Source organism: Rhea pennata, chromosome 6 (assembly GCF_028389875.1).
Source record: "Rhea pennata isolate bPtePen1 chromosome 6, bPtePen1.pri, whole genome shotgun sequence".
Taxonomy (NCBI): Eukaryota; Metazoa; Chordata; class Aves; order Rheiformes; family Rheidae; genus Rhea; species Rhea pennata.
Window position 1 is genome coordinate 6,315,269 of NC_084668.1, and position 27,016 is coordinate 6,342,284.

The 27,016-nt window shown below is 41.4% G+C and overlaps 1 protein-coding gene across 1 annotated transcript in view; it reads left to right on the plus strand.

The window, feature by feature from the left end:
• The first annotated feature begins 4,130 nt into the window (after positions 1 to 4,130).
• LOC134142097 (von Willebrand factor D and EGF domain-containing protein-like) overlaps positions 4,131 to 27,016 on the plus strand; it is a 169,933-nt gene continuing 147,047 nt past the window's right edge. Inside the window, 1 exon segment of the mRNA XM_062578857.1 lies at positions 4,131 to 4,227. Within this exon segment, the coding sequence (XP_062434841.1) occupies positions 4,131 to 4,227 (97 nt within the window).

A 27,016-nucleotide genomic window follows, 5' to 3' on the forward strand; every position in this document is an offset into this window, starting at 1 on the left:
GCGTTTCTTCAGTTCATCTCTTCTCTGCAGTCCGAAAGCCCGTAACTTGGGCCCGTTGGCTAACGAGGAGCAACGCACCAAAAAGCCATCAGGGCTCTTTCAGGGGAGCATCAGAAGCTGAAATACAAGTGCATTAAGCGATCAAAGGTATAAATCATTCTTTGCACTTCAGGGGCTGCGTGGAGAGGGGTATGTTTTTGTATGCTGAAGTATCATCCTAAAAATGGCAACTAGTCCTCACTTTAGTGAGAGTCTGGTCTTGCAAATTACGTGTACCGCTTCTCTGCACTATTTTCTGAAGAATCAGATTCATGAAAATGAAGGCACTTCTCTAAAGTCAAAAGGCTGCTATAGAGTAGACTGAGAAAACAAAGGAAAGCACAAAGCCTCATCACCGTATGATCACTGTTTTGTCTTTTCCCCAAACTAGGGACAAGATGAGATGAAGTGCTTCCCATTTAATTTCATTCACGTGTGCACCTTGAAATAACGGTGCTGAGGCGGAGAGTGGTTGTTTAGGTTAACACGGTGTGTGAACACTGTACTTTTGTTATAAGCACACCCAGCATTTCTCTGCAATATGTCAGTGAAGGTCACGAAGAGAGATGGAGCCGCCAGTAGAGACGGAGAATTTCACACCTGAATCCAAAATGACGTCCTGGTGGAGCAGGCCAGCTCTGTAGCCATCACCAGTTTTTATTTTAAATCCCCTCGGAGCCTAGCCCCGCTGTTATGCCACATTGCCTGCCCAGAGCAATGAGGAAGGCATCTCCCCGGGACGCAAGGGGGTTGATTCTTGTCACTGGACCATGCAGGTATTCTCCATCAGATAAAATAAACAAACCAAAATACACAGAGGAGGCTTTTGGCATGCGTAAGCCTGCAAGTTGAGACTCCCTGAGAATTTTATAACATTAAATGAAGATGTCGATTCCCTTCAAAGGACTCTGTCCTGCAAGGAGCCTGCGAGTCTCTGCAGGATGATGCTCTCTTTGGCCCCGTGAATATTGAATCATTTCTACGCCTAGAAAGCGACCCCGAGGGACAGCCGCATCGTGAGGGCAACGCTCGCAGGAACTGGAAGGAAACAAACCCAGACTGTCATTTTTAGCAGTCTCTAATCAGAGCATTGGCGCTCAAAAGGGCTGTACAGCCTGTCTGCTGCCTGGGGTGCAAAAGCAAAGTGTTAGCCACGCTCCATTTTTGAAAAGAAGAAACAAGTTATTCCTCTCTCACACCCTTCCTGAGGGGACAGGGGCAGATGGACACTTCCACACGACCTTAAGAAAACACCTGCATGATGGGACTCAAAATTTCACTGTTGCCCAGCGTTATCATTGACTCCCACCCTAAGGTTTAGTTCTGCATCTCAGGAAACAAGAAGTTTCAGAAAGCCTTCTCCCTGGGCATCATCGCTCTTAAAAACCCGTTAGCAGACTTCCTCCTACCTCTTCTGCGTCCACGTGGGTTGTCCAGGCCTCTCCGTCACTGAGTCAGCAGAGATCGCCTCGTGGTTCCCAGCAGATAACATCGATTTGCAGGGTGGGCTGTTTCAGGCAAACAGTCTCTTTCCCACAAAGGACAGTGAAGAGATGTGAACACCGAACGTGCGTATCCATCAGATAATTTTTGGCCTAAGTACTAGTCTGAGATGCTGCTGCCAGCTCCCAGCTGTGACTTTTGGCTTGTTTTTAACTCCCTATGTTCATTCCTACTATTCAAAATTAATGTAACACGAGACAGCCTGGTGTAAGCCTGCAGTGCCGTATATATCTTCTGTACAGACAGGGAAGGTAATTGCTTCAAATATTCACTATCCACACTTGACTACAGTAACTTTCTGGGGAGTTTTAGCTTTCCCTCTTATTGAGGTTAATCGTGTGGAGAGTGTGAGAATATTTTGCAATATTTTTATGCATGTTCCCCATGGTTTCGGTTTCCCACTTTTTTTTTTTTTTTTTTTTTTTTTGATTAATATTTGAGGGGAGAAGGTGGTGTTTGCTATTATTCTGCCTGCTGTAAGGCTGAAGCATTGCCTTGGGCTGGGAGAGTGGGAGATAGGGAGTATTTGCACCTCTCTGTCTAGCTAACCTCGAGTTCATTTGTCCTTCAGAGCTGCTGGAAGCAACGGGAAGCTTCATCTCATCCATACCAGTCCATACCATATCTACCATCTCTTCCAGGACACCCCTTGATGAAAACCTGCTGAAGAAGGAAAAAGGAAAAGGGATAAGCATGCCTACAAATGCATCCCTTTCTCCAGTTGTAGGAGGTCCTGAATATTTTTGGTTTAATGTTTCTGGCCTGGTTACTTTTGCTTTCCATATCCAAAAGACCAATTATGCCTGGAATGATTGCAGAAAGCTCTCTTGCTCTGATGCTTTTGGTTGCCAGGCTTTCACTTAGAAGGAAAAATCCCAATCCAGAGTGGATTTCAGTCTTTTTCATGAACCCATGAAGTTAAATGTTAGAATGATACCTTTAAGGCAAAACTTCAAGTCAAACAAGATTGTGCTCTCACGAGTAGGTAGAAACAGCTGCATATAAGTGCAAGCATTACCTAAAAAAGCTACATAAAGGTAAAATTTCAGTCGTGTTTCAAACAAACAGGAATTCTGTAACTTGTTATGGATTTGTACTCCATAAATGGATGACAAACTCTTAAGGAAAAAAAAACAGAAAGAAAGGGTTTGGACTCCTCTGAACTTAAAGGAATGTAATACAAAGGTCAATAAAACCAGTGGAAAGACTCCCAAGGAGCTAAAGGGCTATAGATCAGGCCTATGAAATGGCCAATCCAACGGGACTGCGATAAGCAGTAATTTTGCAATATCAAAGTGCAAAATCAAAATAAAAAAAAAATACGTTTAAGAGTTTCTTCTGAAACAACCTATGTTGCTCCCAGCAAATCCAGTTGTAAAACCTCTTCAGCGATTTAGTAAGCTGAAGGAACAGTATTTGAGACTCACTGGCTGTATGGTAAAATATTTTTAATGGCTTTGTTTATGCTGTTGAACAGCATACAGTGATTAGGCCGATTTGAATGGAATGTTTACAGACTTCTGTGTTTCTGTGTTTTCAGATAATTCCCTATATTTTCACTTAAACAAGCAGACACAAAATAATCGATCTTGACAACTCGAAGAAAAGAAGTAGTGATAGGTACGGAAAATACTAAACAGAGGGTAGAGATGCAATATATCCTAAATAAAATGTCATTAATATAGGAGTATAGCATGAGATTTCATAGAAATTCTTCATTCTACACATTAAGCTGACAATAAGCACTGAATGTAAGCAGTAGAAGGGACCATGCCCTAGTAACATGGCACTTCCAAATGCGATAAAACCTTCGAAAAATGTGTTTGACAAACATGAATGATTAAATTCTTTCAATACTATTTGCATCTGTTTTCCATTTATGTTATTATTGCTGATTAACCAATCTGCTGAAAATACATCTCATTTTTCATAATAATTTGGCAGTCCAAATGCTACCACATTTTATTTCAGTAGCAAAGACCAGCAAACAAAGATATATCAATCCAAGACACAAACCTCCAGAACCTCTGCGTGGGCTGCGCGGAGCAGCTCTGCAAGAGCTTGGCACTAGCATAAAACTAGAAATTTGAAGTGAAAAACTAAAAACCTGCACGCTTGTGTTTTTAACATTTTTAACCTCTTCTGACATAAACCCAATGCGAGCTGTGACTGCAATAATGTGCAGTTGGCGTTTCCTGCTTTAAAGCGTTTGGGTCAGAATCCTGATTTCTGCGGGGTGACTCCTACCACCGGCAGCGGCTGTGCGTGCTGCTCTCGCCCGGTGTGCGTGCGTGTGTGCGTGCGTGTGCGCGCCCGGCCCGGGCGTGCAAACCCCAGCAGCTGCGGGGACGCGAGCTCCCGGCTCATCCGTGTGTGCCTGCGGGGCGAGCGTACAGCCGGAGGGCTCTCCTCTTGGAAAGCTGGGGATCAATGGCACGCCAAGCCCTCTCCAAGGAATGGCGTTGAAAAGGGGGAAAACAAAATCAAAACAGGCAGGCAGGCTGATGTCTTTCCCTGCAAAGTTTCGTACTTCAAAAGTTAACTTCTAAGGAACTGCAGATGTACGGGTAGAGCCTCCCTTGGACAACATGCAGCAGCCCTCACCTTCCCACCAGCATCTCCAGCTTGTTGCCTTCCTCTGCTGGATTCCCGTGCTGCCCGTCAGCACAGAGTCCGCTCCGCTCGGTAAGGATTTTGCACTTTTTAATTATTCGACAAGTCACTAGGGGGACGGAGTTCATGTGTATTTTAAACTGAGATGGTCTTGTTTTCATTCACTTTTGAATGTGGGTTAGAGCAGCAGAGGGCTGTTACTAGAAAAGCTATCTAAAATAGACTGGAAGTAAGGTTAAAATAAACAACTTTTACAAAGTGATGCAAAAGCTCACGGCGAGAACCAACCCTGCTTACGGGGCACGATGTTTATCGTCCATTACAGGATTTTGTTTGACTATTCTTTCTTTTTTAGCTAGAGAAATTGCAAAACTCTGAAGATTCTTGCTTCCTACTAGAAAAATTCGGGTGATTTAAGGAATATTCATAACATTTTCCTATAAATGGAATATATTAAACAAACCGTAAAAGAAGAAAAAGCTTTAAAATAAGAATCTATTCCTCTAGGGAAAGACATACACACCATACATTAGAGCACTGTTATAGATCAGTTAATTACACATGCAATAATACAGTTATATAGTCTCTGGCAGTAAAAGGTTCAAGAGTAATTTTTCTACTACTGTACATATTAAATGCAAGTCTTGCTCCACAGGATTCTAAGAGGAGGCAGATTTTACGTACGTAGTTTGTTTATAGAGCTATATTAATCCACAGCAAGGAGACACTGGAAGTCATGTTACACATTATTCAGCTAATAAAAGCAAGGTAAAAAATAATGGGAAAAGCCATAGGACCAAAACATAGCACTGTGAGTGATTATGGGCATAGCCTAGGTAAACTACGTGGTGGCATTCCCCCGTAATGGAAATATGTTGCAATATTTTACAAAATTTAATTACAGTAGAGTTTCAGCTACTTTTAAGAGAGTGTCAGCCGTCACTCATTAACTGTCCGAAGATAAAACAATTTAAAGCACTTTTCATTTGAATATGAAAGGGTCACCCGGAAAGGTTTGCAGGAGTAAACACAAGGCGAATGACCTCATCCTCTTTATCTTCAAACTATGCCTTTTATTTCTAAAACCTTTTGAAGGGCTGCCAGTTTTATGGAGTGGAGCAGCTATTTATCTGATAGAACAAGCTCTGCACCAAGGGGAAATGACCTTTTAACTCCTAGTAACAAAGTTACTGTTTTTCCATTGTATTTTCGCTACTGAAGGTAATATGTGAAGACATATTTACTAACCTGGGAATAGAGAGCAAGAATTAAGAACAGGCTCGCTGTCGTTTAGATAATTCAGACGGATTCTTAAGACTTGCTTTTTTTTTAATAGTATAAACTCCAAAATAAATGAAATTGCTTAAAAAAGTTTACATTCTGACAGATTGCGACGTGACATTGTAAGGATATTAAAAAAGCCATATGCTGTTTACTTTTATACTCTGAGTATAACAAATCTACTAATCCCACAAGAATTCAGCTGTGAACAGGGAACGTCTGACCAAACAGCTTTTTGCAGATGCCTGGAAAGGTGGGAGGTGGGAAAGTCCTTTAAAGAGCAAGAAAGAAATTTCCCTATCATCTTCTGTAGTCTTATTTTAGGGAAAGCTCCCAGTGACTGCAGCTATTCTCATTATTTGGGTTTTACACCATTTCTTGTGACTGGGGAACAGGAAAGAGTTACCAGGAGTGTCCATAGCTGCTCCGTGGTAGAAGATTGAGTAAAGCATCAGACACAAAAGCAGCTCATTGAATCATACGTGGAGGAGGGTTGACACAACACAGAGCTTGTCAGACTTTTCTCCCATGAAATTCTGTAAATAAGTCAATCACAAGACAATAGCTTTTATAGAGATGTATTTTCGACAAAACTATTTATCTTAAAATAGATTGTTGCTCGTAACTTCATCACCATGATGCAACTGCTCCTCTTCCCCCAGAACCTGTTTGTAACATACCATCAAAAGTGTTGAATTTTAACGTGAGCTTCAGGCAGAGCTACCAGCCTTCGCTGGAAGCTCCTGAAATCTGATGGACCTCCACTGCAAGGTGCTAAGCATATGGTGAAATCAGACACGATTAATTGTTCGCATCTTTGCTCCCGTGCGTTTTCCTCAGCTCTGAAACACACAAGAGAAATGCCAGGGAAGAAAGAGGAGGAGAGAGAGCGAGCCCTGGGAAGGCTGGGTGCCGGGGGAATCCCGGCGTCAGTGGAAAAAGAAATGCTGGACTTCCCAAAGATCTGGATGAGCTGATCTAGGAAAGTAAATGAGAATAATCTTGCATGATAAAGACTACTCAGCATCTCCCATAATTTTATGAATCCTAGTCTTGCTTTTGCCAAAAGAGCGAATACAAAGTCAAGGCGTATGCAGTCCGCATTGTGTATTACTCACACGCAATCCAGGGTCTCATTTTTGAGCTTTCATTATAAAACCTGAGCAAAAACATCGACGGGCCATGAACTTTCCATGCTTTAAGCAAAAATCTACCTACATCAAGAAGAAGTTTCCCTCTGAGTATTTCAAGCCCATTTCCCATCTCCCTAGGAAATGTGGTGCCAAAGCTGTTCCTGGCGGGCACAGACTGGGCCACCCACCCGGCGCCGGCCCGGGGTGCCCAGCAGAGCCCACGGGGCCAGGGCGCTGCAAACCCCGCTGCGACCAGCCTGGCTGCAGTGCTCAGCCCTTCGTCCTGGTAACAGCTTGCAGGGATCAGGCTCTGGGTCGCGAGTGTGTTTTGGTCTGGGACTTTCCAGCTAGTTCAGCAATTACACTGGGGATTATTCTGGCTCTGTGTCTTCACCGCTGTGCAAGCATAACGGACGTCCACAGCACTGTGCAAACAAAAAGTACCGTACAGGGTCCGTGCAGAGTGCTTTCTTACAGAAGGATGATATAGACACTTGGCCATGGCAAATAAACAGCAGCTGCAGGACAGACCAACAATCTTTACAGCATATTGCTCTTCTGATGCTGCTTTTAATAATCACACGTTGTTTAGGGGTTAACATTTAATTTCTTTGTTATTTAAGTTGTTGTCAACACAATGTAACTCCATTGGCTTCATTAACTGGAATTAATCCAGCTTGTATTGTTCAGACTGAGTGAAATCTGATCTTATCTGATCATATACAGTTGAAGCAAAGCCAGTAGTTAGGCTCGTACAGTGATTTCTACTTGTTGATAACTTTTCTGTTCTTTTCCTTTTTATCTGAAAAACAACCAAGTTGTTCTTTCTGCAGAAATAATTGCTTTATAAGGAATTTATAAATGATGGAGCTGTTACAGTCTGGGGATGAGGGGAACCTCCTTTGTCTTGTAATGTGTTTCTGACATTTTTGAGCAGCATCAATATGTCACTACTAGATTTCAGGGCTTTGAAATTTGGTAGGCAAATAATTTTTAGCTCACTCATTTGCCTTTCAACATGCTGATGATGTCTAGTCATTATTTTCAAGGTCATACAGGCTTACAAAATACTTGTGGTGCAAGAGGGCTCTTTCTGCTGCATCTCTCAGGGTTTGCCTAAGTCCCGTTGAACACAAATGTGTACCTTATTTAAACTTCTTAGCAGCTATTTGTTACTCTGTCCCATCCTGAAATTGAGGATCACTTTATTAGACACCATTCATAACAGTATAGGACATTTGCGGGCAAAATGTTTGCTTTAATAGCCCAGTTCCTCAAAGTCATTTTGTCTCCAAATGCCAAATCCTAACAGTTATTGCATACATCTAACTTCCTTTGCAATCAATAGGAGCTGCAAGTACTCAAGACAAATCAGTGTTTGTTCCTAAACTGAGAAGACAAATTGCAGTGGAGAGGAAACATCATCATTCTAGTTTACAGACAGGATAGAGACATGAAGCGGCCAGCTCAAGGTCACACCAAAGTCCTCTGGGAGAGCCGAGACGGGTGCTGAGGCCTCACGAGCCACCTCAGCCCCAGTAACCACAGCACAGTTCAAAATCAAAACCAAACCAGTGCAGGAAATAGGAGGGCAATGGAACGTTGAACCTCTCGTCACCTTGCTCATAGACTAAAGTCAAACGGCCACACACCCAAACTCAGGTGGACGCTAAATAATACCAGCGGGCTTTAAACAGCTTGATATTTTTCAGATGTCCCAGATTTGAAGTTTCCCCCAAACCTCCTTTGATTTCAATCAGAAAAAGGATCTAGTCATTTCCAGAATGCTCTGTGAACTTTATCATAGTGATACCATTGCAGAAAAGAAGGGTCATTCCTGCATCGACTTCATTACAGATTGATCTACTTTTCCCACTTCTCCTACAACTTTTTAGGCCCCCATCTGTAGCCTAACAAAACACTCCTGCTTGTGTTAGATGGCTTTGGAATTGACTCTTCTTTCCAATACCTTTCCTTCAATGTTTTTGTGGCCTAGCTTGCTTCTTCAAACTCCTGAGAATGTGAGGAGTGGCATTTAATGCTTTTTGGGTGGGTTGGTCCATGTTTCTTTAAATAAAGAATTTGCTGATAAATTTTCCCAAGGTGGTCAGATTATAGATTTATTTAATTTTGTCTGCAAGTTTGTATCTTTGGACAGTCCTGGGGTTTTGTTTTGCCTTTTTGGATACTTTGCTCATGGATAAAGTGCCTGTCTTGCCTCTTCGCAGGTGGAGGTTTAGTACTGACTGTTGCTGATGCTCAGTCCACTATTAAAATGAGCATTAACATTAACATTTGGTTGGCACTGTACATTACTTGTTATATGTTTATTAAGTTGTAGTCTGAGGGAGTTCAGTTTAGTGTCAGTTATGACATTTATCAGTTTCACTGTGGCAGCTACACTGCATGTTTTGCGCTAACTAGAGGCTATTTATAGTTTGCATGAAATCCGAAATATTCTTCATCTGACTTTGAAACACCAGTAAAACCATGTGCTAATGCATGGAATTGTTTGTACAGCTTTTCTGGAAAGAGCTTTGTGTGTTAAGCTCTTAGGAGATTTGCTTAATGAATATATGTACTCATTTGCTTCTTTCTGACACATATTACTTTGATTATTCCGACGTCTATTACTTTGACTGCTGTATTCACTCTGCATGGCATCCACTGGGAGCCACATGGGAATATTCTACATTTTGAAAGGAAAAAAAAATGATTGTCTAATATATTTGAGGGATTGTAGTAGTCTGCTCCACTCCTTTTGCTGGTTTTACATTAATTCATCGATTGAAAGCAAGTTTATCTTATTCCTCTATTTTGTTCACAAAGCAGCTTCCACGAGCTGGATAGCAATTTATCTGCATACCACAATAATGTAATGTGTCTCCCGTGCTAGCTGGAGCATTTTACAACTCCACTATCCCTTGACAGCTCTGTGTGTTGACAGCTTCGGTAAATGGTCCCTCATGTAGTGTTTTGCTAATGCCTCACCAGCTCAGTAGCTCTTGCATGTTCCATGGGCTGGTAGATATCACAGCTTTCCCTCTTCCTTACGTTAATGAGAAATGCTGTAACATTTCCTGGGCCAGACTCAACCTCACTTTCTCTCCAGTTTTTAAATGGCTGATAATGTTGCATTTAGCTTGTGTTCACCATTTTCAGGAATCAGAGGTCTGCAGACAGCATCTAGATGATTACATGAACTTGGAAGAAGGGTTCTCCGAAGTTCCAAAGTTCATAGCACTACAGTGAACTTTAATGGTAAATCTGAAGATGACTTCACATCCCAGTGACTTGAGATCTGAAAATACACCAATGCTTTGGAGAAAGGATCCTTCATTTTGAGGGCTCCTGATCTGTTCCTCATCTCAGCTTGAAATCATACTTTGCTGACACTTAACTGTCATGCCAAGCTGAACTTCCCGTGGGATTTTATCTCATTGACTTTCTACAGAACTATATGAAGAGGAAAGGGGACTATATGAAGAGGAAACAACTAGTTAAACTAAGTGAATAGTTAAACTAACATTTTGTTATTCATAATTTAAAAATTTGTGGCTAAAAGAACCTCTTCTTTTGTAGTAGCATGATGAGACCTCACTGCAGTAGTCAGACATCTTATTTGTTGATTTAGTCCAGCTACTGGAACAGGTGGATTTGCAAACATCTTTCAGAGATTATTTTTAATAGCATTCTTTATCCCTTTCATCCAATTATTTGCTCTATAATCAACTATAGCTATGCTATAAAATTAGTTGACTGTGACTCAATCTCCCTCAACACCGCATAGATATTTGGATTCACTGGGGCTACTTTATCATCAGCTCTGTTCTTTTCTTAATGGGTTAGAGAAAAAAATTCATAGACCCATTTTTTTCCGTTCTTTTATCAGATGTTAAGATTAGATCTGGCAACAAAGACATAAACAGGATGAAATTAATTAATTACTTGTTTCTCTTTTGCAAGAAGTAAAAGCAAAATGAAGAAGCTATTTATTTCCTACCCTAATGTACTTGTAATTCATCTTTCAAGTACTAAAATATGTGGAAATTTCATTTTCTGAATGCCTACAAAGCAGTATAAAAATGAAGGTTTAAAAAAAAAGCTATCCTTGTACTTTAACTAGCCTGTAATTACCCCAAAAGTTCATTTTTCCTGCAATAAAAAGTCTTATAAGTACCCATGGGAGTTATCCACCCACATCCCATAACATTCCCAAAGCGTTTGAGTTCCTTTTCCTATAATATCCTTTGAAAATCTCATTTACAACGGTTTAACATAGGGATCCTCCAGTTTCAAATAACTTTCAGGCCTTTGCCTGCACTAGTTATTTCAACTGATTCTTTAGCCAAAATCCCTAAGGGGCCCCTCTGAATAGCTAGTTACCCTGGAAAGGTTACAGTGGCCTGTAGCATTCCTGGTTTGGAGTACGGGATGCATTTGCTGCATCTTCTAGTAGCTGCAGTTGGTGCAGCTGCAGCAGGTGCCTGGCAGGTTGGGGCAGCACAAGCCCCAGCTCCGCAGTTATTGCGGTCATCTCTGAGCGCAGAACCAGGGCAGACCACCCCACAGGTCCTAATGCTTAATATATCCTTAAGATATCATTCCAGACAAGACTATGGGCACGTGAAAGCACTTAGTCTTGGATGCAGAGGGCTGAAGTTCAGCTCAGCCCCAGCTCCCAGTGTGCACTTGCATGAGGGCATTAGGCATGAGGACACAGATGCTCTTCGGGATATGTGGATTCAAGTTTAAGACTACGATCCTGCATGAGCTATGTATCTCCCAAAGGAACTTGATTACTGTTTTCTCCTCTTGACATTATTGTTGCCTTGCAACACAAATAGCTTTGACATAAATCATAAATCTTCTACCCACCCTCATTCCTTCCCTACTTCTTCCTTTCGCATATCTCCTCAGTAATTGATATCCTACTTTTGAAAATCACCCACAGTTATTCCCGCTGCTTCATAAAGTCCGTTACGCATTAACATTTCTCATTCTGTTGGTTATTACCTATACCGCTTGCATGGGCGTGTAGACACTTGCTCTCATTAATACACTTTGACAATACTCATCTGCTGTTTCAAAACAACTTCATCTCCCATCTCTGGGCTGAGGTTGCCTTTGGAGAAGACCAAGCACCCTTCGGAGGTGCTGGCAGGAGGCACTGAGGGGAGCCCTGGAGGCCAGGCTTGATTGGCCTCCTCTAGCTCAGGACCATGCTGGGGCAGGAGCTCTCACAAGGTCAAAGACCTGCAGCTGAGGGAGCCTGGTTATAGCTCCGAAAGGATGAAGTCAGAGACGCTAGGTACAGCGTTTGCATATGCAAAGGAGCTATCTTCTCAAGTCCATTTTTTTTTAATTTCATTTTACAAGCCTTGAAGCTGGGAACTTTATTCTGGCTTCTTTTAATCACATTTGCTAAGGAAACCCTCCTCAGAAGTTAGGCATGGACCTTCTGAAGACTCTTCGAGTCTCAGATTTAAAATCCTGCAGCTGGTCAGCACACAGGGGTAAGATATGTGCCTGACAACCTCCCCATACGTTAATGCTTGTGTTGCTTTCGATGAGACTCACCTTGAACATAAAACCAAAGCATGTGGCATTCCTGCAAAAGGCAGCACAGATGGCCACACGTGTACATAAGCCTGGGAAACATGGGTTTTGCCACTACCATTATCGCTGTTGCATGTCATTATCTCTAACATTAGTGCTGTAGAAATGCTATGAGAAAACTGATAGAGGTCAAATAAAATACACAGTACAAACCCAGCCATTAAAGTGGATTTTTGCCTCCTAGCTTAAGCACAGACTCCCAGCTGTTATAGCCCGACTTTGCATTGAGATCATCTGCTTAACGGTCTGTAGACCGTCGGGCTTCCCAAAGCTAGCCCTCCTTCAGCGTCGGTAGCTGTTGCCGATCCGAACACAAAGGCTGTTTCTCTCTCGTTGCCTTAACAATTTAAGAGCAATTTGAAAATTTACTTGCCCACATAGATAAAATTGGGAAAACGCCAAAGTGCTAACTTTGATAATCTGTTAATCGCTTCAGATGGGAAAGATGCTCTGCTTGGGGATGCAGGAGCTGGATCAATCCCCGCCGTCACAGACGAGCGCCCTCAGAACGGGGCTATCGATTACGCTGGGGCAGAGGATCTTCAGTGCTCTTATTTGAGCCGCTTTGCTCTGTATTAGCAATTAAATACATCTCAGCAAAGGGGCTCCGGTGCCAGTCCCCCTTGCCTTTGCCTATCGTAAAGGTGCCAAGAGTTCAAATGCACAGCAGGGTGGTGCATTCTTGGGTACTATCTTCATTTGTTACATGCACCCCCCAAAAAATCATTTCTAGTAGAGACTAAAGGCAGATAGGTCGATAGAGCGATCATTCAATTGATCGATATGTAGTTTTGGTCAAAAACGTCCGTGTGCGTGAGTCTCCAGAAAGCCTCTCTTCTTAAGATGAAACTTGTGCCAAAAAAAGTTCTCCAAAGCCTGCACATTTCTACTAAAAGTTTCCTTAACAGCATTTAGAAAAAAAATCAGCATTTAAAATTCCTGACCAGCTCTAACGTGAGCATATATTTTTTAGAAGAATGAACAGGCTAAATGGAAGGGGCAGTAAGTTTCAATCTTGGCAATGATACTTGTTTGTGAGTCATCAACAATGCGGAAATAAGTGATTTATTCTTATTTGTGCTCATGAAGCAGTGTTCTAACACACCAATTTTCAGCTTAAAAATAAATAAATAAAGAAACAAACAAACAAGCAAACTGTCTTTTTCAGTGCAAGAAATCCATGGAATATCCTCTATTGTTTTGTGATTAAGAGTGGGCACGGGGGAACTCGGTAATTTGCATTAAGATAAACATAACTTAATCCACGTTTTACAAAAATCGTAACTTTGCTGTCAGAATTACAGGCATTGCAATTAAGGGTATCACTACACTTCTGCAGCCGGAAGGGAAGAAGGGGAGGCGGCGTCCAGGAGAGGCAGCGTTTCGGAGCGCCCCGCCGAGCTTTAGGGAGAAGGAGTCATCCCAAGCGGGGAACAGTCACAGGGAAAATTTACTTTTTCTCAGCTGTAGGAGTGAATAGTACTGGATATAGAGCAACGCAACAACGCTGAGCCAAGTTCATCCTTAAATGCCCACTGCTCACCAATGCAGTCTATTTTCTTGTTTCTCAAAATATATCAAAATATTTTACATTATTTTTCATCAAGCTGTCCCTCCCTTCAAACATCTTAAAGAACAAAGAATCAATAAACATCATAAAGAATAAAGCTTGGAGTAAAAATTCAAATCACAGTGTCTTTTCGGTATTACCATGCAATTATGCAAGAGGGAAATTGCATGAAGCCTTTTTTTTTCTTTTTCTTTTTTAAACATGGGCCTTCTATTTAGGCCATTTTCTTCAGCAGGAAATACCTGCCCACCTACAGAAAAATAATTTGTCTTGTTTTTTAAGAACAAAATAATAGGTCAGCTGCGAAACACTGGATAAATTTAGAACCATTCCAGATTAAACAGCAAGTTTGGCTTCTTTCTGGTGACCCCTAGCAATCCTGCAAGCAACTTCAAGAGGGAAACCAACAAGTTATTTATTTCTGGAACCTGGATAAGGCAGCTGGAAGACGTTATCGATAATCAGTTTGCCACCGGCACGTAACTTGGGGAAGGATGAAACCTCATCAGCGTTCAAGGGCTCACGCGAAACCCGAGCGAAGCAGCGGAGGGACATTGAAGCCGAGTATAAAAGCACCAGGTAGCAGAACGGCTTTCACGGGACGGTCACCGGGTAAAATCAGTCTGTTGGCCTTAACACATCGCTTATATTTACGTGATCATCCACTAAAAGCTTTACGTATCTCACCAGAGCATTTTTCGCCTTATATTTGCAGTATCATTGTTCACAAAAATTATTTCAAAAATACTATTCATCACCTAAATATTTGGCTTGCTAGTGTGAGGAAAGGCAAGCAAATTTTCTTTTTTCTTGTTATAGTAGAAAAGATTTATGACAGTTTGATAAATTCTGGATTGATTAAGTCATGTTAGAGAAATAACTAAAACAAGTGATTGTGATTTCTGGTTTCTGAAGTCTTGTACTTGATTCAAAAACACATTTTGATTTTAAATATGATAATATTTCTTCAGGATAATACAAATATTGCTCTCCTTCCACAATTGGTCACACCCAAGTCAATAAAATACAGAAGAAATGCAAGCAGAATTTGGCTCTATATAAAGATTGATAACATAGCTACTTAAAAAATGCTTTTTATCATCGTAAGTCTCTTCTGATTTTTTTATAGCTTTCATTGAGCAAAACAATCCATCATACTTGAACTTCACATACATTCCTGAAGCCAACACTTAGTACAAGTCAATTTTTAATTATGATATTTTTATAAAACCTGCAATTTATTACCTGATTTAGTAAAACACTTTAAACAGTAACTCATCAATATAAACTATATATATCTCAAGTGACCCTCAAGTCATTAATCTGACTGAATTTCACAGTGAAACATAACACAACAGCAACCCCCAGCTCGCTTTTGAGAGCACAGAGCAGCAAAGATGCCTTGAACAGCGATAAACAATGGGAAATCGCAATTTTGTTCCAGACTAGCACAATTTTAACCTTTTAAATACATTGCGCACTGTACTTAGAATACCTGTTACGATCTTAGATCCGGCGTCAGAGGATCATGTCCAATGAACCGTGAAAGGACACTGGAAGATTATCACTCATAGCACTGTGCAGAGAGCAATCAACTACGCCTCCAAAATTTTGAGCTTCGAGTCACCCTGCCTGTGAACTTATGCCTACCCCAATCCTAGAGCAAATGCTGTTAAAGTACTTTGAAGAACATAATGGATGAGAAGGTGTAGGAAGAACAGGGATTTTATTATTATTATTACTTTTTTTTTTTTTTTTTTTTTTTTTAAGGAGATGGTCAAGTCAGGAGGATCCAGCTTGTTTTCTCAACTCTTCTGCTCGCCCACACTCAGGGAAGTACTTAACGTGTCTCCATTTTTTTTTTGGCATGAAAAATGGAGTTATGGTTATTGCCAGGGGCACAATCTACATGAATTAACATCAGCCAGTTCTTGTGGAGCAAAAAGAAGAGGAGCTATAAGACAAAACATCCTTGTTATTAGACCTTCCCATCTTCTTCCTATGCCCTTTCCTTCCCTTCATAGAAGTTTGTGGAGGAGATCAGGAGATATCAGGAAATACTGCAGTATAAGATGTTTGCTAAAACATAATCAAAGACTAGAGCAAAATGGCTTAAAAAAAGAAAAGATGACCAAGCGATAGAACTGAGCTAGACATTAACTCCTGCCTTCAGAAACCTTTCTCATTGCCTTTTTAGAGGACAGCTCCCACAAGCTCCATCCCTTTTTCAGCACTTGAAATGTTTCTTCTTTCAATTTACAAAGACATATGGTCTGTACTTTAGTTCATATTTTTTGAACTTCAGATGCTGTTCTCCATACTAAAACATCTCACAGGGAAATACATATCCCTATTTGTACTTCTTATATTAACCCAGATACATGGTAGCAATAAAATTCAATAATAAGAAATAAGAGGTTTCATTAGACATTCAAAGTCCTCTAAAGAACAGGGGAAGAACAGATCATAAGTCTCATAAATCCTGTTTAATCTATTCATAGTGAGAGTCTATGTAGCAGACATTTTTATATTCCAGGATATTTATGATAAGATGGTGAACGTATAAAAAAATCCCAGCAATAATTTAGTGACTGATAATGAAATAACAAAACAGATTATAGTTTTTTTAAAAAAAAATATTAAAAAAGTAAAAATATGATAAACTGTGTGTCCTTTAGACATTAAATCAAATCTGCAGTAGGTAAGGGTTAGGCTAGTGTTTCAAAACTTTCAGAGCTCTCTGGTCCCCGAGCCAAAATCTTCCAGCATCACTGCTTCAATAGCTGCAATAACATGCAAGCATTTTCCTTTCTTCAAACACACCTACATAACCCAGGCATGTGATTAATTTTCATATTCATTTTCAGTCTCTGGAAAGTTGTTGAGTTTTGCATCTAAAAAAAGAAAAGGAATGGTCTGCTAGAACTCTCTGACCCCAGTCAGCATCATTGGAGGTACCTCTGGTATCTTCAGGTATATTTTAAAAGCACTTAACTGTATGAACCACACCATTGCTCTTGTTCCACTCAAGTCCCTTGCTTTTAGAGGCAGTCATGTCTAACTCTTTTCAGAAATTGATAAAATCCATCTTGGAACTCGATTTTCTGTTCCTGTTTCTTTAAGTGATCTAGATCTTTGCCTTCCAGTGGATACAAATTTCCTACTTTCCACCCTAAATCTGTTCACTGACGTTGTTCCTATTACCAGGGTTCTCATGACAACATTATCCTTTAGCTTGCAGAGCTTTTTCCCTCCCTGATGTAGGCACAGGCAACACGAAAAGACCCTTCAGCCCCCCCTTTTGCTAGGCTGAGCAAATTAATTTTAATCTCTACTTATAGAGCAAGCTCTTCATTCCCCTGATTATCCTAATAGCCATTCCCTCTGCTTGCACAAACTCGAACATGTGCACAGGGATCCAAATGAGGTCTATACAACAGCGCTAATTTAACTGTTGCTGTACAGTGTTTTTAGCACTCAAAGTACCTTTACGCTTCACAGCGGGAGCGGTCACCCCGTGATCACAGAGTATATAGTCTTCTCCCTTCTCTTATTGATCCAATTCTATGGTTAATTCTTAGCATTACTAATGGGCTGAAATGCCCTAGGAGTCTGCAAGTCTCATTCGTATGTGAACAGGCCTTGAAAAGGGTTTTGGTGGTAATTCTAGATAAAAGTGTACAAGACCTGTGCACATGCAGTTCAATGGTGTTTGCTGGAGAAAGGAGACAAACAAATGTGCAGCAATGAAAGAAATTCTGAGAGTCAGCTAGAAAGGTAAAAAAGCAGAAATCCAGTAAATATCAGTCCTTTGAGATAATAGCTTTCACGGTTCAGCTATTCTTCCCCAGTCGCTTATCTAAAGCCGCTGTGGCACAAGCTGATGAGAGGGAATTTGACCTGTGGAGTCTCACGGGAGAAAGCAATGTGAACTGTAGGCCAACTTTTCAACCTCTTAACAGTTATGAATGCTTTTTGTTGATCATACGAACTAGAAAGCAAGCAAAATCGTACTTTCACACCTGGAAGGAAGGTTCTGATTTACAGTATTTCTGTTTATGCAATATGTTTCTCCTGTTTAAAGCTGCTCCATTTTTGGTAGATGTGGATTTTTCTCCGCCTCTGTGAGGATGTATGTAGGATATGATGGCCAGCACTGCAAAAATTCTAGTCGCATGAGTTGTGGAATTATGAAGTATGCCAGGAATTCCCCACAGAACTGATTTTTTGCCCTTCTCTTGCCCATTTCAGTCCTTGTGAAACACTCCAAAAATGGAAACGCAGACACAGATCAGCCTGGTTCCTGTTTCAAAGCAGCTTACAAAACTGATGGTGAATCTTTTCACAGCTCTGTCTTTTTTTTTTTTTTTTTTTTTTCAAGCATCCTGGTGAGTCTCTCTTTCTCCAGGAGGGATAAGGCATCCAGCCCAATTCATAAAGTCAGCCCAGTGAATCCTTTCACACCAATCTGTGTTTTTCCTGCCTCTACCTCTTAGAGGGATGTGCTGTCTACAGGTACAAATGAGACCCAATCTTTACAGTCACAGAGGGCTTTTGTAGAAAAATAAGGAGCTGAATAGCTATGGGCTATCTTGTTTGAAGCAGCAGCCCACGGTGGTCCTCAGGGACCTCCACAGCCTCCCTGCCCCAGCTACCAATGAAACCTGGGAAAGCTGGGCAGAAGAGATGCATGTTGGAATCAAATGGCCATTTTCTACTACAGAAGGCACAAATATTTTAACAGAGATTTTAGTCAGGACCAGTAAGAGAAAATTGCTTATTGCTGCCCATGTCTGCCAAGAGCCATGGCCCTGCTCCCACTCCTAAGGACGCACTGCAGTTCACGCTTCATTTCGGCCTGCGGCAAGCACCCACAATTAACACGAAGAAGGCAACATTTATCTGTTAATTAACGTATTTGATTTGAGAAGGCAGATGAATAAAACTAAATTTCAACTGCTAAACTATAGGACTTGAACACGAATTTGGAAACAGACTATAGAAGTCCTAATTGCATAAAGAAAGATTTCAACACCACTTAGATCGCTTCTGCCTGACACTAAGGACTGCGGTTTCCCAGACCAGACTCTAGGTTTACAGACGTGCACAGCCCCCGTTTCACCTAGATTACTTCTTAGGAGCAGTAACAGCGGCCGGTAATGGAACAGTCAAAAACCCAGGTGGCCCTCCTGCAAATGTACATTTAAGAGCCTTGAGACCTCATCTTGCAGATGCCAGCCTCACCCCAAGGAAACCATTAACAGCTGGCTTCATGTCTAGAAAAAGAAAATGAAATATGCTGCATTTTCACGGCCATCAATCAGCCGATGCAGTTCCAGGAAAACTTCCTAATGATGTAGACATTGCCAGTTGACTTTGCAAAAAATAGTCTCCTCAGAAGAGAAACACAAAGAGGTCCCACAAAGGGGGACTGAAAACAACCCCAAAGGATGATTTCAGCGCACACTTGCACTTCTGCTATTCAGACATGGGGGACGAGGCTAGAAAGCACCTTCACTCCCTACAGGCAGCAGCACTTGCCCGCCTAATGGAGGATGGCAACGGGCACAGGACACATCTAACACCCTGCAGCTGCGGCAGAGGGTTCACTTCTGGCCTTCAGAGCTAACCAGCTTCACTTATCCTGCTGAGTTTCCAGTTGGTCCTTCCTGGAAGAAAGTTCCTAAGGCAGAGGACTTAGAAATGAAAAAATGAAGGCGAGAAATCTTTGGATTATATAACAGATGCAACCAAATACTGTGGAAAACAACACAAAAGTATTAATGATCACGATGCTGCTTTGCGAGTGTTGCTTTTTTTTTTTTTTTTTTTTAATGTTCTGCAAAATGACGGAAAGCTATCAGCAGTATCACAGCTCTTAAGTGTTATATTTCCAAAGATTTGTCTGGATGGACCCCTTTTTATTATCACTACTGTCTTCCTGACAGAGATACTGAAATGTCTGGTATGACTCATGCTGTGAGCAATCCTTTTGTGAGCGCTGAATGAAAACAGGCTGATAACAAGGGCAATTTCATTAAAAAGAGAAGCCAGGTGACTGGCTACACGGAACACTGCTGAAATTATACATGCAGAACTCCAACACTATCATATTGTTTTAGATCTTGTTTTCTGCGGTGCAGAGGAATGTATCTTTGCTAGCCCAGTGGAGAGAGGTTGCAGATGATTGAAGTAAAACAGCAGGACAAGGCTGCTATGATTAAGTCATATAGTCAACTGCCCATGTATAACACAGTAATAGAGGTGAGAGTAGAGGGCAAACAAAAATTATGTTGAAAGGACACAGGAGACAAAAGGCTACACGTATAGGACAAGAAGAGGATGTGCAATGAGCCAATTCCTACAGCAGGCACAGGGCAAAATTTTTATACTCCTTGTTTCAATGTTTCTTGTTAATATTGGTGCAAATGCTAGACTAACTAGTGCTAGAATGGACATGCTGTAAAGTGAACACAGCTGGAGAGAGGCTTGTTTAATTAATTTTACATTCTTGGGCAGAGAGGTCAAATGACAGCAGTTGAGTAAAATCCTCAGCAGCCAGACTGGAAAACAGGAGAGAAAAAATGATTTGGAAGAAAACTTGGGTCAGTTTTGGAGCCATTCTAGTGATTATTTGCACTTTTTAGTAGGAAAAGATATCTTAATTTTACTGCAAGCCACCTGGTAAATATATCACTGTTGTAGGGAAACTTGGCTGGTACAAAGCCAACACAGTCTACTTTAAATTGTTCCCTCTGGGTAAAAGGATGCTAGATACAAGGCGTGAAACAACCGGTTGTACAAGTCATAGGGCAGCCAGAGCATCAGCACTGCAGTGCTCTCCAAGGACAAAACAATCCATAAAAACTCATTAGAAACTTCTACAGTTTGGAGCAGGGGTTGCTGTGGGTCACATCACGTCAAACTGGCCTTTAGTCCCCAGTAATCTCAAGTAAATGAGTTGGTAAAATGGAAAGCTTGCAAAGACCATTTTTGCCAGTCATCTTCACGGTGCTGTTTCAGTTTGAGGCCCAAGTCCACTTCAAAATAATTTCCACTAAATTTATATCATTGTGTACCTTCAATGAGCTATGCAAGACAGCTACCACTCCAAATATTTCCAGCCATCAGTGAGATGGCCTGGTACAACCCGTGCAGCCATCGTACCCTAGGGAGGAGAGCACTGGAAATTCTAACTTACTTGCCCACTAAGAACATATTATCCTCTCTGTCTATGGATAAAAAAATAGAAAAACAAGGGGCAAAGTGTCAGGATGCTGGCTACAAGATCAAAAGATTGAACTTTCTTGAAGGCCAGGAAGCTCTCAGTGCCTGGGTACTGACAGGCTGCTGTCAAGCATCTGAGGCAGCGCTGATATTTTAGCTTCCACATCTGCACCCAGAGTGCTCACGAACCAGGAAGGTCCAGAGTTAAGGTTACTTGTGCCCTCTTAATTTGCTCCCTTGTGCACACAAGATATAATCCAGTCCTTATTGCACGATCACGCATCGATTTGCTAGAGGACCCTCACTGCCTTCAGTGCAAGCGAGAGGTGGCACTCAGTTAAGCAGCACTGTGTCAGTATTTTGGGTTATTCTTATTTGTGGGCACCTGGCTTTAAGAAATACACCACAAAGTACTGTTCACTTCCCAACAGTCTCTTTCCTGGTATTCTTTATTATAGTAATTGGGTGCTTCATGCACATTCATTAATTTACTTTCACAGCCTTTGTGAAGTGAAGGGCAAATATTATTAATGTTATCAAGGCAAAAGAAAGAAGTGCAGGTCCATTAGCAGAGGAGGAGAGCAGCTAAAACGACGCAGGGAAATACAAGCACATTTGAAGTTTTTGTTGCTTCAGTCTTCACAGAGGAAGTTAATTATGATCAGACGCACAATGCAGTTCATTTTGAGAAGGCAAGAGGAACACAAGGGAGAAGAAAAGAGACAGTTAAAAAGGGGGTATATCCAGGCTGGCAGTAACTGATGAATTCACCATGTGTTATAGGAGACTAGCCAAAGCATTATCTGAATCATTAAAAATCATCTTCAAGAACTCGTAGAAAACCTCTGGGATCCCAAGAAAGACAAACACGAGAGTACAAATTTATTACTAAACTCCAAGAAGCGTCAGAAAGATTATTTGGGGTCTTAAAAACCTGCCAGACTACTTTCAGTGCTTGCCAAGTCATTAAGAAAAATTAACGAGAATCAAATTTGTTCTTGAGAATGATAGTATGTATAAAAGCAGAGTAACTCATTAGACCTGCACACCTGGACTCGAGAGGCCGCGGCTGCAGTACTATGTCTAATTTTGATCATCACACTAAAATAAAGATGGACAAATTGGAGACTGTTCAAAAAAAGAGAGCAACGAAGCTGACAAGAGACCTGGAAGCACGATCTATGAGAAGAAGTTAAAAGAAACAGACTTGTTTAGCATAGAGAAGAGAGGGCTGAAAGGGAACACATTTAGTCTTCTAATACATGCAAGACTGAAGGAAAAAAAAGCATCAGTCAATTCTCCGTATCCACTGACGGCAGAGGAAGAAAGATCAGCTAAGTTTGCAGCAAGCACATCAGCCAGACACTTTCTATCTACACAAGGGTTAAGCAGCCAGAGAGGTTGTTCAGAGATCGGTTCTATAAAATCCCCTTCACTCGATGTTGAGAAGGGGATAGGCGAACGCATCCCAGAGACAGGTTAGGAATATTAAATCCTGCCCTGGAAAAAAGCAAAATAACATGATGGAGGTAAAAGCTAGCAGGGATCTATTGGGAACAAATTGCACCATACTAGCACATTTCCTTCTTCAACAGTGTTACTGTTCTAGCGACTAAAAAAAGCACGGGCTGTGGTATAGCCTGGCATCACTAGCGTTTACAGGCCAACGTGTTAATGACTTTAGAGACAGGGAAAGGAGGTAAAAGGTATTCCTGCACACCGGGCGTTTCGTTGCCAAGTCCAGAGGAGCTGCTCCAGCAGACCCAGAGTGCAGCCACTCTCCCCTGCTGCAGAAACACAGACGTTTCTTCACCCTTTTACACTGGAGTCAAACCAAAGCCCTTTGAAGTGTGGAAGTGTGGAAAAAAAAAGATTCCCTCCTCATTCCCCCACCAATGCTGCAACAGGCATCAGCCCAGGAGGTAACAGCATTGATTTGGGAAGTTTTGCTCAAGTTGACTGAGAGCAGACGCCTAGTCTCTCATTTCTGCAGCCTTTAACGTGCTTGAATTATACTAAAATGAAGAACTCATCTGTTTTTCTCTTTCTTTCCCCTCCATAAATTCCATCCTTAAATACACACACACACACAATCACATCTATAACTTCAATGGAAAAATACAGTTCTGTGAAGATCTCAGTTGTGGTAAGTCAACATTTTCCAACAGAAGATTTTTCTTTAGAAAGCTTGCAGCCAGCTCCAACATTAAGATTTCAGTAACAGTGAAGCTTCAAGTGCCTCATATTTCTGCATATCAGGGTCATCAGTCAGGCACCCAGAAAACGAGGAACATAAAAGTAATGATCACCTCTGACACGGCTGAAGTGACTTATCCAGTGTCACACAGGCTCCTGTGGCAGCAATATCAATCAACTCTTTGGGGCAGCATTCTTGGAGGGTTTTTTTTTTTTCCTTCCTCTGAAACATCAATATTAGCTAACATTTTAAAACACTGTCATTTATTTCAGTCATTCTTACTCTTCATATTTTAGTCTCTTTCTGTTCGGAGATTTAGAGGTTATTTGATAGTATCAAGCATTAAGAGAATGGCATCAAGGAACTTCCTCCTTTTTTTCCACTTATATTTTCCTGAGAAATATGTGTAGTGGTAGAATATACACATCTACTTAAGCAAGAGAGTAAACAGCAATTCTGATGTACCAGCCATACACTAAGTATCTCTTAGCCTTATTAAAAAGTTTAACATTCAAAATCTTTGCAGGATCAGAGATTGGATTTCTAGATAGTTTTATCTTGCTACCCAACCTTCTATTTATTTTTTCCTCCTTAATAACATTTGCATTACTTTGATAAAAATCTTAATGGGTAATGCTACTGCTTTGCTAGACTGTCCATGCAATTGCCATAACACATTTATATGTAATAATCTCACAAAGAGCTTACACTTTTCACTTTTATCAGCCAAAACGCATACCAGAATTAACATATGGTATCTCATTATAGTCACTTTATACCGATTCCAAATACTCAGAGGCAAGTTGTTAACAGACAGAACGTAAATCAAGCATGCAACCTACCCGCCAAGCCCCAAACAGATAACGGCATGAACAAGCCCCCACTTTGTTCACGAACAACGGGGCCCTGTTCACAGCGCTGCTCTCAAAGGGATCCCGCGCCCGCTCCTCCTGGGCAGCACCCGCAGCCTGGAGCAAAGGAATTTGCAAGGTTTATAGGAATTTTTGTGAGCTGTTCGGAAAGACAAGTTTATTAGCAAACCAATACATTCTGCTAAGAATACAGAGAAAGCAATAGTAACATCTCTGAAGTTCACAAATCTCGCACTACTTGCAGAGAATGGGATCCTCTATAGGCAGTGGTGTTTGCTGTTGAACACTGATGGGATTACGTGACCTTCCATGGTCTTTTTCTGCCTTATTTTCTTTGGTCTTTTATTGCCTTGCCAAAAGGTGTCATGTTTTCTTGCTATCGGCCAAGGCTATGCTTTGGGGACAACAGGAACAGGCAGTATGCATCTTCCCCAGTGTATTTCTCTCCTTCTCCTTTTACCAAGGTTTCTTCTGTGTAGGTATATAACTTTGCCTAAGGTTTCACTGATAGTGTAAAGGGGTTTGTAAAGAGAGACATGGAGCTACTGGAGAGTCCAGTGTAGGGCTGTGAAGATGATCAGAGGGCTGGAGCACCTGCCCTGTGAGGAACGGCTGCGAGAGCTGGGCCTCTTCAGCCTGGGGAAGAGCAGACTGAGGGGGGATCTGATCAATGTGTACAAGTACCTGAAGGGAGGGTGTCAGGGGGACGGGGACAAACTCTTTTCAGTTGTCCCGTGTGACAGCACAAGAGGCAACAGGCACAAACTGAAACACAGGAAGCTCTGCCTGAATATGAGGAAACATTTCTTTCCTGTGAGTGACCGAGCACTGGACCAGGTTGCCCAGAGAAGCTGTGGAGTCTCCTTCTCTGGAGATATTCAAAACCTGCCTGGACGTGATCCTGTTCAACGTGCTCTAGGTGACCCTGCCTGAGCAGGGGGTTGGACTAGATGATCTCCAGAGGTCCCTTCCAGCCTCAATAATTCTGTGATTTGGATAGCCTGACTCAACTGTCATGTTCATTTTACTTAGACCAGAAGAACAGACCAATGGTTTGGTTTTTTTTCTTAGCTTAACACTGCTTCTCAGCAGCTCTAATTTCTACTTGGTCTGGCAGGAAAACAGAAGATTAAAAAATTAAGAAAATTTTTTTAGTTAGCATTCTGGGAGGAATTTCTTCACTGTGAGAGTGACAGAGCACTGGACCAGGTTGCCCAGAGAGGCTGTGGAATCTCCTTCTCTGGAGATCTTCAAGGCCCACCTGGATGCAACCCTGTCTACCATGCTCTAGGTGACCCTGCTGAGCAGGGAGGTTGGACTAGATGATCTCCAGAGGTCCCTTCCTGATTCTTACTGATTCTATGATTCTAGCATATAGATCTTAGCTATCCTATCCCCTGTCTATAGCCTACACACAAAAAAAAATATGATCATATATCAGTACTTTCTCTTAAGAAAGGAGACAGTCTGATGACTATTTCCAGACTCCTTTGAAAGGAACAGCTTCCCATTACTCACAAAATCAGAGTCAAAATAACTTGCTGCTGCTTTTTTTTTTTTTTTTTAAAAAGGAAATAAAAAAAAGAAAGAAAGAAAAAAAACTTTGAAAGGATTTTTGGCTATACAAACTTATTACTGCAAATAAGACTCAATCTACATAAAAATCTACATCGTTATTAGCTATCACCTATAAAGTCCACGGGCAATCTTAAGAGAAGTTTTGCCTTGAAAAAGAAGAGGTCATTTTTCCAACCTTAGAAGACTGTTTTAAATGATGGGACACATTCCAAGAATAGGACCGAGCATGAAAATTTGAAAGCTGAAGCCTTGTGATCAGAGTGATAATGTTGTGGCGTCCTGATTAAAGAGAAACCTTCAGCTTTGATGTACTCTTTGTAGTCAAGGAGTCATTATGAATAAGTAACAAACATTAAGAAACCAGGTTGAGAGAAATAAGGAAATTAACTGGTTCAGATGGCCATTTCAAGACAAATCTCTGCTGTATTATCCGTATTAGGGCTTTCTAGTGATTGAAAGACTAATGGCAAATTTGGATTTACTGGCAAAATGAACAAGATTTGTATCATGGCTAAGAACTACATTCTAAAAGGATGCAAAAACATAGGAAGGGCAGCTATCAGGACTGACAAAGATGAAGTCTGTGCTTTGATGCTGAAGGAATACATAAACCACCGAAAGGCACTTGCAGATCCAGAGCCTTTTGGAGGCACAGCCAGAGGAGTCATTCATCCATGTGGTCGATCACTACGGCATGGGAGATAAATCAGAATTAGCCATCCTTGCTCGGGGTAGAGGACAGGAGAATCCATCTCCGTTATATGGGACTGCAAAGGTACTGAGGCAGTTTCCCTGCCTCGTGTCCCCATGCAGACCCTGCAGCAATAACTTAGAGATAAGAAGGATTATCGCAAAAAGCAGCAGGCTGACCCTCTTTTCAGCACAGCTGATGCCAAAAATGCCTCTGTGCTCTTCGCACCAGGTAATCGGGGTTGGGTAAGTGCCATGCCAAGACACACATTATCCTGCTGCGTACTGATGTGGTGCTGCATGCACACACTGCTCTCCCGGTGCCAGGAGAATAGGAGTTACATAACATCCAGTTTGTAATGTAATGAAGATTTTGCAAGACAGCTATATCTCAGCTCTCGCTATTCTGCAGTCAAGGAAAGGAATATGAAAGAGCAGGAAGAAAGGGCTCATAATATGGAGCAGTTTGTGTACACAAAAGCAATTTGGATATGAAAAACAAGAAATACTTAGTCCCAGGGATTGTGCTCCACGGAGCAAACTCAGATGATATGAGCTCCCCTAGTAGCATGTTTTCTGCGAACAGAGCTGGCTAAAATAGCATTAATGACTTTTTTTTAAAGGTAAGCAGGATCTATAGTAGCTTTATTTTGAATGTGTCTAGCTATTTAGATGAGGGGAAAAAGGTGCATTT